The 14,132-nt window shown below is 39.4% G+C and overlaps 1 protein-coding gene across 18 annotated transcripts in view; it reads right to left on the bottom strand.

The window, feature by feature from the left end:
* Positions 1–269: 269 nt before the first annotated feature.
* Positions 270–14,132, bottom strand: part of NT5C2 (5'-nucleotidase, cytosolic II) — a 108,474-nt gene continuing 94,611 nt past the window's right edge. For 5 of the 18 annotated variants that reach the window (XM_021943630.2, XM_031652102.1, XM_021943634.2 and 2 more), the window contains 13 exons: positions 13,596–13,687; positions 13,406–13,463; positions 12,299–12,392; positions 11,002–11,055; positions 9,408–9,491; positions 8,049–8,090; positions 6,472–6,579; positions 6,100–6,166; positions 5,272–5,442; positions 3,679–3,730; positions 3,057–3,117; positions 2,733–2,909; positions 270–2,026 (listed from right to left, as the gene is read on the bottom strand). In XM_021943630.2, coding sequence (XP_021799322.1) covers positions 1,790–2,026; positions 2,733–2,909; positions 3,057–3,117; positions 3,679–3,730; positions 5,272–5,442; positions 6,100–6,166; positions 6,472–6,579; positions 8,049–8,090; positions 9,408–9,491; positions 11,002–11,055; positions 12,299–12,358 — 1,113 coding nt within the window. In that variant the 5' untranslated portion in view covers positions 12,359–12,392; positions 13,406–13,463; positions 13,596–13,687 and the 3' untranslated portion in view covers positions 270–1,789. Of the gene's footprint in view, positions 2,027–2,732; positions 2,910–3,056; positions 3,118–3,678; positions 3,731–5,271; positions 5,443–6,099; positions 6,167–6,471; positions 6,580–8,048; positions 8,091–9,407; positions 9,492–10,167; positions 10,209–11,001; positions 11,056–12,298; positions 12,393–13,111; positions 13,325–13,405; positions 13,464–13,595; positions 13,688–14,132 lie in introns of all 18 variants that reach the window. The other 13 variants (XM_021943635.2, XM_021943632.2, XM_021943631.2 and 10 more) reach the window with 5 other exon arrangements.

Here is a 14,132-nt window from a genome sequence, read left to right as displayed (position 1 = left end):
AATGATTTTTTAAAAAGCCTTACTTTACAGTCCTGTTCCAAAAATCTGTGAAAAAATTGTGAGGCCTTGAATGAATATAATCATTTATATTCATTAATGAATGATCATTAAATCATTCAAGCACCATGAATATAATCATGTTAGAATATAACAATTCTTAAATATATTTCCTTTAAAAGAAGAGAATATCAAACTGACGTCACTACACCAAATCTAAACCCACTTGAAGACCAATAGCTATTACAGTTGTGCTACAGAATAGGTCAAAGTCACCATTAGAAATATTACACTTTATTGAATTCTGGAGCAGCTAATCCACCCTCCCCTATTGACCAATGACAAGAATGGAAGCAAATATATGATGGTTAAAGTAAGAGTCTATAACCACTGTTTAAAATGTTGAAACAACTTTCACTGTACTGGTGAAACAGTTTTAATACCCTAACATACACAGTAATAATTCATTCTTGTTTAAAACAAGAAGTGATTTCGACTTGGGATTGGGATTTTTATTTATTTTTTTGAGATGGAGTTTCGCTCTTGTTGCCCAGGCTGGAGTACAATGGTGTGATCTTGGCTCACCGCAACCTCCACCTCCTGGGTTCGAGTGATTCTCCTGCCTCAGCCACCTGAGTAGCTGGGATTACAGGCATGTGCCACCATGCCAGGCTAATTTTGTATTTTTAGTAGAGATGGGGTTTCTCCATGTTGGTCAGGCTGGTCTCAAACTCCCAACCTCAGGTGATCCACCCGCCTCGGCCTCCCGAAGTGCTGGGATTACAGGCGTAAGCCACCGCGCGCGGCCTCAACTTGGGATTCTGAAGTGAATTTATTCTCGCTGATTGTGCCCTCTACTTTAGTAAGGTTCTGGCTTAGAGAGCCCTCTTCCCATCCTCTGATGTTCAACTTTAATATACAGCAATCAACTCTAGAGGATAAAGAAATCTGGATTTGGGTAGCATGAGCCACAGCTATATAGCCCAAACTAATGAATGTTCTGTAGTATAAAAAGGGAGTTCTCTTTTCTGGGGGCTTGTTCCTTTGTCCGCTTGCAGCTAAATTATTTCTATAGATTTAGCACAGATAAGAAAAAGGTTGTTTTTGGATAACAAATAATAAGCATTTGTGCTATTAAACAAAAAACAAAAAAGGTAATAAGGATACTGTCTTTTCCCTCAAAATAGAGGGAATAAAGCAAGTAGAGAATACTTCTGTGCAAAGCCAGTGACAGAGAAGCAGCCTTGCCAGAGTCACTGAGGATGACTTAAAGGCTTATAAAAGGAAACTTGAAACCTTAACAGAGACTACATTTGATCATGGAAATAATACATTTCTCCACTGTTACACAATACCATGTAATGCACTGAAAAAGTTGGATCTTGGAGTAATAGCACAATTTGTAACATTACAGATCACCTCTTCCCACTCTGTTCCACTCTGAGACTCTTCTCCTTTTCCTCGTGTATCCAGATACACTGACATATGGATGATTTTTTAAAAAGTGTCACAAGCCACAATGGAGCCATATACATGCAGTTCAGCCTGATTTTACCCTTATTTTCTTCTAATACAGACTCCATTACAATTTTGGACCATCTGCAAAGAGTACAGATACACAAAACCAAAACAAGTATCTATGATAAGAATAAAATCTTCAGAAACTTTTCAGATGTACCTTCATGGAGCCCCCTCCCTCCCCACCCAGTAGAACCCTAACAGGGACATCGTTTGTTCCTGCGAGTCCTGCCAGGACTTGTTTAATGGGTGCTCAGGGTTTTGGTTTTCCTCCTTATTCTTCCTCCTCCTCCTCCTCTTCATCATCATCTTCATCATGGCAGTGTGTAATTTCCTGGGGGGCCAGTGGGAAGAGGTTGGGAGGTTTAATCTCACTAATTGACCGTGTCAGCTGGTGCCGCTTGTAGTCAGTGTCTTTGAAATCCACTGATGTGCGGTTCCGGGTGGCAAGAGGAGACTCCATCTCATTGATATCTACGTGTGTGTGCTCCACCGTTGATTCATGAGGCATCTAGAAAGAAAAAAGCTAGAGGCTCAGAGAGCAGGCAGAACAAAGTAGCTACTTCCCAAATCCTAACCCCTCTCCTCTGTTACGTGGCCATGCAGTTACATCTATAATGGACCACAGGACAAGTCAATATAGACTTATCTTCATAGAACTACTTATAGTTGCCTGTCTTCCTCTCTCCCTGCCCCGCAAAATGGTGCCCATATTGTCTACTGCAGCCAGAAACTGGAAAAGATGGAGAGGAGAGTTTATCTTCTACTTTACAGCAAAAACAAAATAGTCCTGAAACAGATCAGAATATAGGAACGTAAAAACCACGTTTTCTTTTTCTTGAGACAGGGTCTCTCGCTGTCACCAAGGTTGGAGTACAGTGGAGCAATCAAAGCCCACTGCAGCCTCGACTTCCTGGGCTCTATCAGTCCTCCCACGTCAGCCTCCAAAGCGCTGGGGTTACAGGCATGAGCCGCCATGCCTGGCCCACATATAGCTTTTAATAGAGTAGACTTGAGAGAGTAAAGTTATACTCCGTAACTTCCAATATTGGTTCTACTTTCTCAAAGACCCCTTCTTATGCAACCATATAACCTGCCCCTGGGCTCTGTACATCAGAAAGAAATGTTCAAACTATCTCCTGTGCCATCTCACAAAGCTGGCTGCTGACCCTGGACTTAAGAGTACATCTTGGTTGTCAATTATAGCCTTAACTCACCAAGACATGGGCAGCCCTGAAGAGGTAGCTGAATGGGTAATACAGCAGGTTGATGAAAGATGCTGCATAGAGGTCAGCGTAACGCATCACTTGACTGGCAAAAAGGGTCTGCCGGGAGCCACTGCGAAACAGGCTTCCCATCATCCCATAGCACATGTCCATGTCATGAGTTACTTTCTAAAACAAAGAACAAGATTGATTCTTGGCTCATTCAACAAATATTTACTGAGCAGTAGTTGAATGCCAGTCTCTGTAAAAATCAGAAACGTGAAAAAATCATTTAAACTTATTTCCCAAGTTTTCTCCCAAATCCCATTTGGATACCTTAATACGTCTCTGGATGGAACTAATGTCTGGACGCTCATTGCTACTGCTGTCAAGGTGCCTAAAGATAAAAGAAAAACTTGGTGAAAATCTCTGGGAAGAGCTTTTTTTTTTCTTTAAGACAATCTCACTTTGTCACTCAGGCTGGAGTGCAGGGGTGTGATTTTGGCTCACTGCAACCTCTGCCTCCCAGCTTCAAGCGATTCTCCTGCCTCAGTCTCCCTAATAGTTAGCTGGAATTACAGGCATGTGCCACCACACTCAGCTAATTTTTGTATATCTGGTAGAGACGGGGTTTTGCCATGTTGGCCAGACTGGTCTCAAACTTCTGGCCTCAACTGACCTGCCTGCCTTGGCCTCCCAAAATGCTGGGATTACAGGCGTGAGCCACCGCGCCTGGCCTGGAAAGAACATTTTTTTTGAGATGGAGTTTCACTTTTGTCGCCCAGGCTGGAGTGCAATGGTGCAATCTCGGCTCACTGCAACCTCCACCTCCCCAGTTCAAGCGATTCTCCTGCCTCAGCCTCCCAAATAGCTTGGATTACCGGCCTGGAAAGAACATTTTTTATACCTAAGTGATTCCTGAAGAAGTTTTTAGGAAAGAAATTTTTAGAAAACTTACTTGTAGAGTTCAGCCAAGAAAATATCCAAGCTCTGAAGTTCTTCGAAAAGTGCTAGTTAAGGTTTGGAAGGAAAAGGAAGATATTTTAAATAAATAAGCACCCAGTTCTTAACTGCTGCTAAAACTAAAAGGTTGCAGATGTGACTGAAAAGTATAACCTGGGACTAACATGCTCTAGGTGGAGTGTATAGTGACCTCCTCTTCCCCTCTTCAGGATAACCCACTGATACCCGCTTGAAGTCTGACAACAGATGAGCACCATCACCTTCTCTTTAACCGCCTTTCTTCCTGCTTAAAAACTATGACGACAACTTTCCCTTCCAGCTGCATGCTCATTCTGAGCTTGTAAAAGTACCAGAATTTACACCATCTCAGGTGTAGTCAGCTAAGCAAATGTTAACAGTCCCATTTTCAGATGAAAGACTGAGAATTAGGTGACTTGTCCTGAGTCACAGGTCCAGGGCCAAATCAACTAGATTTCCAAAACTTCATAGGCAGAAAGTTGTAAATGTGAATGAAAGGCTAGCCAGAAAATCCCACTCATAGTACAGACAATAATAACAGCAACAGCCAGATCTATAGCGTGCTTCCTGTGTTGCAGCCTTTGTCAGCCTGGGTTCCTCGAGACAAGCCCTCCTTCATCTACTGTATATATAACACATTTTCTTCTATTTACCATCTTTAGGAGAATTGAGAAAAGTGTTACACAAATAATTTTCTGTATTCAGCTGTTGGAAAGGTAAAATAACGATAATGGTAATAATTTTCTGTGTTTCAGATGAGAAGCCTTGGTTGAGAAAGGCTGTCATGTCTGTCTATCTTTATACACATATTGCCTCCATTTTTCATCAACTTTAGGAGGTAGGTATTATCCCCATTTTTACATTTGAGGAAACTAACGCACAGGGTGTCTCATTAACTTGCCTAAGGGCATGCAGATTTCAAGTTATACAGCCAGGGCTCCTACCCCAGGCAGGCTGAGTTTCCGGAGTCACCTTCACCACGCTGCAGGTAGTAAGCATCAAGGCTGGCTGGAGAACTTGTGTATCAAACACTTTTACAGAACTATATCCGTAACTTAATTCAGCATAGTGTATATACTGCATATACACAGTGTAGCTTAGTTCAAGAATACAATATGGCTTCATTCTCTAGATCTCAGAAAAGTCAATTAAAAATACCAGAGGTGATTAACATTCAGAGTCATCACTGCCCCAGAATCACAGATATGGGCTGTTGGCAGAGAGACTGAGACTGCTAGGCATGGTTGGGGAAATATGGGACCACAGAGGAAATTTGAGCTCCAGTTCACAACTTAGTGTTACTGTAACACAACTCAAGACACCAACATTCTATACTTAACCTCGAAGACAGTCAAGAAGGTTAAACAAGATAAACTCTCATATTTATTCAAATTCTGGAGTTCTGTGAAATATCTGAATATTCTATGGGAAGAAAGTATCCAAATATCAAGGCCTACCTTTTGACCACCTCTGACTTCCTGAATACAAAGTAATGGTTTATCAACGAGGACTTGATTTAAAGCTGGTCATTTAGATATAAATTGCATCAAAGATTTATGAAATGGCTTACAACTCTTGTCGGTCCAGACATGCAGCTCCTGTGCAAGTTCGGGAATCACCAAAAAAGTTCGCCACCCTTGCCGTTTCTTTGATTTTAAAATGTCCCCAAAAATGTGATCTCCAATATACAAAATGTCTTTTCCCTTGGCTCCCAGCAGATCACAGATCGTATCAGAAGAACCTGAAACAAGAGTGAACAATGAGAAAACTGTCTCTACATTAAAATCAGTCTTCCAATAGTATTCAACCATTAAATACTATGATTCATTTTATTCTTATAGTTGTATGAGGAACAGTCTAGGAAAAAAAAAGATAAAAGACTCACCATTCTCTTCTTACTGCCTTCTAAGACAAGGCCTTCACTCCACTGTGCTGACCAGAGCTCTTGATCACCAAATCCAAGAGCAACAAAACTACATCCTCAGCTTAACCTTGAAAAGAGCCACTGCCAATTTCATCACAAATCTGCCATTAAGCTGGCTTTATTCAACTGTTTATAACTCCAACATATTATGTACCTATAACCATGAAACTCCTTGAGAAACCCTTGAGAACATATTGAGAAGTACCCCCAAGTGATTCCAGGCACTGCGAAAAGCCTCCAATAGGATTTTTTAAAAAAGAAAACTGATCGTTTTAGTGAAAATCAGATTCATTAGGATATACTAACAACTGCTCAAACCCAGACTCCTATTGCATTAAGAGGTGACTATTTACCTTCAGTAGATGACATCTTAGACCACTAAAGAGTACATATGGCACTTTGCTGAGAGATCACCAAAGCTTTCACAGTGAGGTCTGAGCAAAGACATTAAATAAAGGGAAGTCTGTGACTTACCTCCTGAGTAGACGATACCATGCTGTAGGGGGCCTGTGTAGGTACCAATTTTCAGCTTGCCAGTTTTCTAAGTGAAGAATATGGATTTTGTAATACTTTATCATCGTATCACAATCCTCCCCTCACCCCACAAGCCTCCCACCCCACCCCCCACTACCAGTGCTATTTGGCCAGACAGCCAAATGAATGGCACTTACTCTTTTCAATTAGTGGGTTTGTTTGGCTGCTTCAGTTAAGACCAAAACTCTTAATTTCAAAAGAGAGATATGGCTAATAAAAAAAAAATTCCTGTTTCCTTACGGAGAGTAAGAGTGGGGAAAGGAGAAACATTAAGGACAGTGTGCTAGCAGACAGATCATCCTCATGACTTACAGTATCCACTTGACGCAGTACTGTGCCTTCTCCAAAAAAGAGTGGTTTCCGTGCATCCACCAAGATCAGGTCAAAGTAGGACTGCCATGGTCGATGGGAGCTCCCAGGCTGGTGAAGGACAAACAGCAGAAGTTGAAACATCACTCCTTACTTTAAGGCATTACTATTTAACTCACTCAGATGCAAGGAATATAAAAATACTAAGTATAGCCAGAAGATCCCACTATTTTATTTTTCAAAAAGGTGTGTCAGCCAGGCGTGGTGGCTCATGCCTGTAATCCCAACACTTTGGGAGGCCAAAGCGGGCGGGATCACAATGTCAGGAGATCAAGACCATCCTGGCCAACATGGTAAAAACCTGTCTCTACTAAAACTACAAAAATTAGCCAGGCGTGGTAGCAGGCGCCTGTAGTCCCAGATACTTGGGAGGCTGAGGCACGAGAATCGCTTGAACCCAGGAGAGGGAGGATGCAGTGAGCCGAGATTGTGCCACTGCACTCCAGCCTGGCAACAGAGCGAGACTCCACCTCAAAAAAAAAAGTATTGTGTCTATGTATTATAAGCCATATCCTTTGGTAAGCAGACAAGGTATAAAGAATAAATAACTGTATTCTACACATTAAATTGTTTCATCTACTACTAAACTACAATAACTTATTTTACAGCACTTTAATATATGAAAGTGTGCTCAGCTGAAATTTGCTAAAAGGAGCTCAAAAGAGCTAGGAAGAGATGCAAATCAATACCCAAGGGACAGATTAAGAGAGAGGTAGATCAGCATCAGAGCTCAAGTATACAAACTAACATGGAACTATTAGGAGATTTTACTGGTTACATTCTCAGAATGATGGCTCTAGGTATACACTGGGTTTTGGCTCATAGTGTAAGCTAATCACAATACTAATAATGAGTTATGCCCATTAAAATTATGACTATCCTGAAATGGAACCCTGGCATTAACCTTTTAAGACCAACCTGAAGGACACTGCACCCTGTGATTTCAGGTGTTCTCAAAACGAATTTGCTGATGTTTATTCACTAAAGTCTAGGACTAAAATTCTGTAAGTATGTGACTAAGTTGCAAGGAGTATTCCTTAAACCTAAGTGCAGCCCTTCTGCAGAAATGAGACTTCTTTGCTAAATATCAAGGTTAAGTGCTGTCTTGGCAAAAACTTAGCAACAACTAATACAAAATCTAGAAGTTGTCAAGAATATACATACATTTTCTGTTTTAATCAAATATCTTCCACAACCTGAAAATTCCTTTCACTGCCACACAAACTTAATTCTGCATAGAACTTCTTGGGCATAAAATTATTCTGATCCCATCCTACTAAATATCACATGAATATCCCTTTTATTTCTGTCTACTAAGTATTCAAGTTGTGGACTCTAAATTAGCAATTTGATTTTAAATTCTACTAGCTCCTGGATTCTAATGTTAATGAAGATTAGACAATAGGCTTAAAAAGTAGGACTTTTCTGGGTGGGTTCTGACCAATTCTTTCCCCCTTAATATTCCAGAATGATTAAATGCATTCATTATTACTAAAGCAATGGTCTACTGAGTCACATACCTTGGGGCCATGTGGGAAGTCAAACAGGTAAGTCATAATTTTCTGGAAAAAAAAAAAAATTTTACCATAAGGTCCATATACTACTTTTGCAAAAGGCATATAACCTAAAGAAATTACAAGCTCTTCACAAAACATGTCTTCTTCAACATAGGACTCACCACATTCTTGTTTCCTCTAAATTTTATGAAATCATGGCAGTGGAAGCCAGAAATTAATGCTTTACCATATACCAAAAAGAAAAAAAGGCTTCTGACATTCTCAGGGAGGATACATACTTCCTCTGGAAGATGTTTTTGAACACACATTTGGAGGTAAGGAGCATATGAGGTAGGGGTACAGAGAAAACTAATGACTCACACAGAAATAACCTATCACTTTGGCTTTGCTACTACCATCCCTAGACCAACTAAGTCAACAAACCAATGGTTTATATAAGACTATTTACTACAAATCACCAGGTGTCTAAATCAAGTTTATATGTACAGCAAATTGGGGGAAGTGGAACTTCTTGCTAGTACTATAAACTTGTGTCTCAGCAAAGTAAGATGAAGTTAAGGAATTAGATCAGTTTTTCCACATGCTTTAATCATGGGAAAAAATTGTTTTTAAGAGGTAGTAAATTTTGGGCTGGGCGCAGTGGCTCACGCCTGTAATCCCGCCACTTTGGGAGGCCGAGGTGGGTGGATAACGAGGTCAGAAGTTCAAGACCAGCCTGTCCAAGATGGTAAAACCCCATCTCTACTAAAAATACAAAAAAAAATTAGCCAGGCGCAGTGGCAGGCACCTATTGTAATCCCAGCTACTTGGGAGGCTGAGGCAGGAGAATCACTTGAACCCAGAAGGCAGAGGTTGCAGTAAGCCGAGATCACACCACTGCGCCCCAGCCTGCGTGACAGAGTGAGACTCTGTCTCACAAAAAAAAAAAAAAAAAAAAAAGATGTAGTAAATTTTGATGGCTAAGAGCCCAAACATCTGTGCACCATCTATTGCTGCAGGTCTTCCAACAGCAGGGAAGTCATATACACACATCAATAAGGGATGCGACTGCTCAAGTTTATAGAAATGATGCTCCAAGGAGACACAAAAGCCATTTTAATCTTTACAAATGTTTTAAATAACCCCAAGATTAAAAATTTCAAGTAGCCAATCATCCGTGAAAATGGTTAAAATAAATTTCTAGAAAAATTTAAGAACCACTGTTATTATCCTGTATATTTTTGCCTTTTTACTCTTTGAAAATGAGAAGGCAAGAAACTACTTTCACTTAATCAACTTCTATCCTCCTCATTGTCTTCACAGTTCTTTAGGCCAAAATAATTCCACTGAATAAATAAACAAATATAAACATTAAGCACTTACATCTGTATATTTATAGTCACTGTTGGTAGCAAGAAATACTTTCCCTACTTCCTTCATCCGGCTCAGAAGCAAAGGCAGTTTTCCCTGAAATGTAATTGGATAATGAGTGAAACACAAACACATTTTTATCTTTTTACTTTGGAGTTGTCATATACTGGATTTCTGTCCACAATAGGAATGGGGGAACCTTTTAAGGGTTAGCTGATTTCGGAATTTTGCACTTAAAATCCCACATTATCACTACAAATGAATAAAGTGTTAACATATGTAGTATACACAGTGTATATAACAGATTTACATGTAAAATTATACACATATTTATCAGGGTTATATGGCTGTTAACAACATATCTCTACCTTCCTCATGATGTCTGCCTCAGGAAAGAGTTTAAATTAACTTGAGATTTCTTGAAGCATGTGAGGTATGTTAGAGATCAGGAGAAGCTGACTTAACATGCTCTACATAGAGAGTATCAGATATGGCTTTCAGTGTGTATACTATGGTTTTATAAAACACCTTGCAGAATGAAATGACATGTGCAGATGCTACCTAGAAATACCCACACCCATGTGCGCTTAAATGAGGAAATTCTAACCCCTCACGTGCCTGGAAAGAAAAATACCTTTTCCTTCTCTCATAGCAAATAGATTCATTCCTTCACTCAAATTCTCCCGGACCCTCCCCATTCAGTGTTCTTTCTTGAAATAAGGGAGGTGGGTGAAAATAGGAGGCACAAAAACTGAAAACAAGAAATCTTTACCACAGTACTTTGAGAAAATACTGTATTCTGCTACTTTTACTCTGTAGGAAAAGAAAGAAGTATGTCATCTTGGGGCACTATGTGTGTTTAATTTTTATTCTAAAACAGTTCTAGACTTATAGAAAAGCTGTGAAAAGTAGAGTTCCCATATATTCTTCCTCCAGTTTCCCTTAATATTAACATCTTACATAACCACAGTAAAATTATCAAAAGTATGAAATTAACATTGGTACAATACTATTAACCACAAATTTTTAAAAAATTTTATCAGGTTTCCCAATATTGCCTTTTAAGGTATTTTAAAGCTTTCCTTATTACTCTCTGTTGACAGGTTAAAGGCATTTTAAATAACGGTAACATATATGCACATTTTTGAGATGATCTAGTGTAGTAGTTATAATCTGGGTATGACTCAGCTTTACTACTTACTAATGTGTGACCTTTGGCAAGTTATTTAATCCCTCTATTTCTCAGTTATCTATAAAACAGAGGTAACAATAATACCTAACTCAGGGTCATACAGAAGATTAAATGGCATAATGCATGTAATCACTTAGCATGGTGATGTGTATACAGTAAACCTCTAACTGCTATTATAATTGAAGCTAAATGGACAAATGAAATACTGAGTCTTCTTGCCTATCAAGAAATGGAAAAACTATACTAAGACCTATGCTCTAGCTGAATATTCTTGGTGATTATATCTGGCACATACTATACCAAGACAAAGAAATCTCTTCCTTTGTCCATTTCATTATAAATCAGCTTGTTATTCATTTCCCTAATAGGTAAAATGAGCTATTATGCAGATCTATTTTCCCCTATATTACTTACATCTTTGACTACATACTTCTCAAGATTTTCAACTGTCTTTTCCTTAAGGGAGCCCTAGGGGAAGGAAAAAAAAAGGAATTAAGAAAAGAACAAAATCAGTTTTTAACATGTAGTTTATAAGAAAAATGGTGTTTACTAATCAACCCAAATTCTTTCTTTTTTTGAGACTAGGTCACCCTATTGCCCATGCTAGAGTGCAGTGGTGTAATCTCGGCTCACTGCAGCCTCGACCTCCCCAGGCTTAGGTGATCCTCCCACTTCAGCCTCCCAAGTAGCTGGGACCACAGGTCCACACCAACATACCTGGCTACTTTTCTGTATTTTTTTGTAGAGACAGGGTTTTGTCATGTTGCCCAGGCTAGTCTTGAACTCCTGAGCTCAAGCAGTCCACCTGCCTCGGCATCACAAAGTGCTGAGATTACAGGCATGAGCCATCATGTCCAGCCCCAAATGCATTTCTTAAGGATTTATCAAAATAGAAAAGTGACAAACTAGAGAAGGCCAGAAAAAAGTAGCAGGTATGATTTGCTGCAACCCTGCCTCTAAAATTTGTCTTCAAAATATAAAACAGTTTCAAGTTTGAAATTAAAAGGCATTTCATATTTTATTCAATAGTTTATAATAAATGTAAATTTAATATTAATGTTTGTAGTCAGGTGGGAGGTATCTGGACAAAAAAAAAAAATAGACCACTGTCATCCACAAAGGATATGTTAAATATAATGTAATACACTAAAACTTCTTCTATGTTTGAGAAATGCAAACTAAAATAAAATCCAGAAGCCAAACACCATCGCTGAGGAAAGATCAACATTACCTCCAAGACCAAAGACAAGAACATATGTATTCTAGAGAGCTATCACTAGGGGGCAAATCCATTTTGTCTTTTTTTTTTTTTTTTTTTGAGATGGAGTCTCGCTCTGTTGCCCAGGCTGGAGTGCAGTGGCTGGATCTCAGCTCACTGCAAGCTCCGCCTCCCGGGTTCACGCCATTCTCCTACCTCAGCCTCCCGAGTAGCTGGGACCACAGGCGCCTGCCAACTCGCCGGCTAGTTTCTTTGCATTTTTTAGTAGAGACGGGGTTTCACTGTGTTAGCCAGGATGGTCTCGATCTCCTGACTTTGTGATCCGCCCGTCTCGGCCTCCCAAAGTGCTGGGATTACAGGCTTGAGCCACCGCGCCCGGCCATTTTGTCTTTTTTTAAAAAAAGGAAATATTCTGCTCCATTTGGAAAGTTAACGCCAGGCCATAAAACACATGCCAGAAAGCGAGCAGGTGAAGAAGCAGCTTCTAGGTACCTTGTAATGAACCCAGTCAACAGCATCTCTTACATCCTGGAACATACTCCGGTAGGACATGAAGAGGTCCCCATCTTTAAATCCTGTTTCACAACTACAGAAAGATAAAAAGAACATGACAGGGGATCCAAAACAGGGCAATAAAATATATGTCAAAAATTTCCCAGGGGACCCAAAGGTTCCATATCACATGGGTAAAGGCTGTGGCTAATGAGGAAAATAATTACTCCCTAATGAAAGTCCACTTTGACCACCAGAAATGGCTATAGTGTTCAACGGAATACAATAATTGTGAACAAATACAAAGTGATGGAAGAATATATTGAATGTAAGCTAAAAGGCCAAAGTTAAAAAAATATCAGGTTTTTTTATTTATCACTTTTTAGAAACAGGTTGAGGAAACATTTAAAACTTAAAATTGGTCATTTAGGTTCTTTCCACCCTGACTTTTCTGACACTGTCCCTAAGTACAAAGGTACTGTCCATTTTTTATTTAGCTCAGTGACTCAGCTTTCCACCAAATTTAGTGTCTTCAAGTAGATAAAGCCCAAAGAGGATATGAAGTTAGCCAACTCTGGCTAAACTTTCAGTATTGGCTATATAATTCTCCCTAAAGGAAGAGGATAACTTGTTTAAGACTTATGCAAAATTTTACTTCTGGTAAGATACACAGTATTTATTCCTTAATCAAATCTTGCCGGGCCTGGAAATGAAATTAAATTACCATCCCTGAATGGCTCCTGGGTAGCTGCTGTGAAATGAGTTGGGGGGTTTTAGTGTAATTCTGCTTGGACAGATAATCATCACACAAACCTCCCACTCAGTTGTCACAATTAGCACCTCTGCTGGCCGTCTTCATTCCCAGGAGAAGCCAATCAGAAGTGGTGGCTGCAGCACACTGGCAAGGAGAGGGGCCGTGTGGGAGGTGAGAGCCTGCATGGAGCTGCTGGTGCTGTCCCATCTCTCAGGCTGGCAATGTGGCATCTCTCACTAGCACTAAATTCACTTTAGAAAAGCAGAAAAGACCTACAATGGCCAGTTCTCTAAAACCCTGTGCATTAATTTAAAAAATCAATTGGAAAAAAAAAAATTATAGTATGTACATACCTGGTATATCTGGGACAATTAGTAAAAAAATCTACTAGGCAGGCCAACAGGTAGGTCTCTGAAAAATGAAGAACAGATACTCATAAGCTATAATGAAATAATTCAAACTTATTTCATTATCTCCCTTGAACAGAGACTAATGGTCACAGAAGGGAAAGCATCAGTATAAACAAGCATAGAATGAATCTACCTGGTAGGTTGAATAGTGTGTTCAGAATGTAAAATCTTTCAGTATCATCTCGCTGGATAAATTTATTTGGATACTGTTCTCTAGTTTCTGGTCTGAAAGAAAAATTTAAAAATTAAATGATTTTTAAAATAACATTATAATAATTGGGAAACAGCATTATTCAAAAATTAACTCAAATATTTTGATGGCTATGTGCAAGACAGGATTCCGAATATTAAGCATGGGTAGCTATGAAGATGAATGAGTTCAGGTTCCAGCTCTTTTTCAATTTTATTTTATTTTATTTTATTTTATTTTTAAGACAGAGTCTTGCTATTTTAAGTCCAGGCTGGACTTAAACTCCTGAAGATTGCTCAAGCAATCTTCCCACCTCAGCCTCCCAAGTAGCTGGGATTACAGGTGTGATGTCCAGCTTAGGCTCCAGCTCTTAAGAGAGTTGTCAGTGTGATAGGCGAGATAGGTCACATACACATATAATTATATGGTAAAAAATCACAACTACCACAAGAGAAGTGCAAAAATTTATGAGAAAACCAA

This window comes from Papio anubis, chromosome 11 (assembly GCF_008728515.1).
Source record: "Papio anubis isolate 15944 chromosome 11, Panubis1.0, whole genome shotgun sequence".
In the NCBI taxonomy this organism is placed as follows: domain Eukaryota; kingdom Metazoa; phylum Chordata; class Mammalia; order Primates; family Cercopithecidae; genus Papio; species Papio anubis.
Note: the sequence above shows the minus strand (reverse complement) of the source record. Positions and strands in the feature narration are given on the sequence as shown.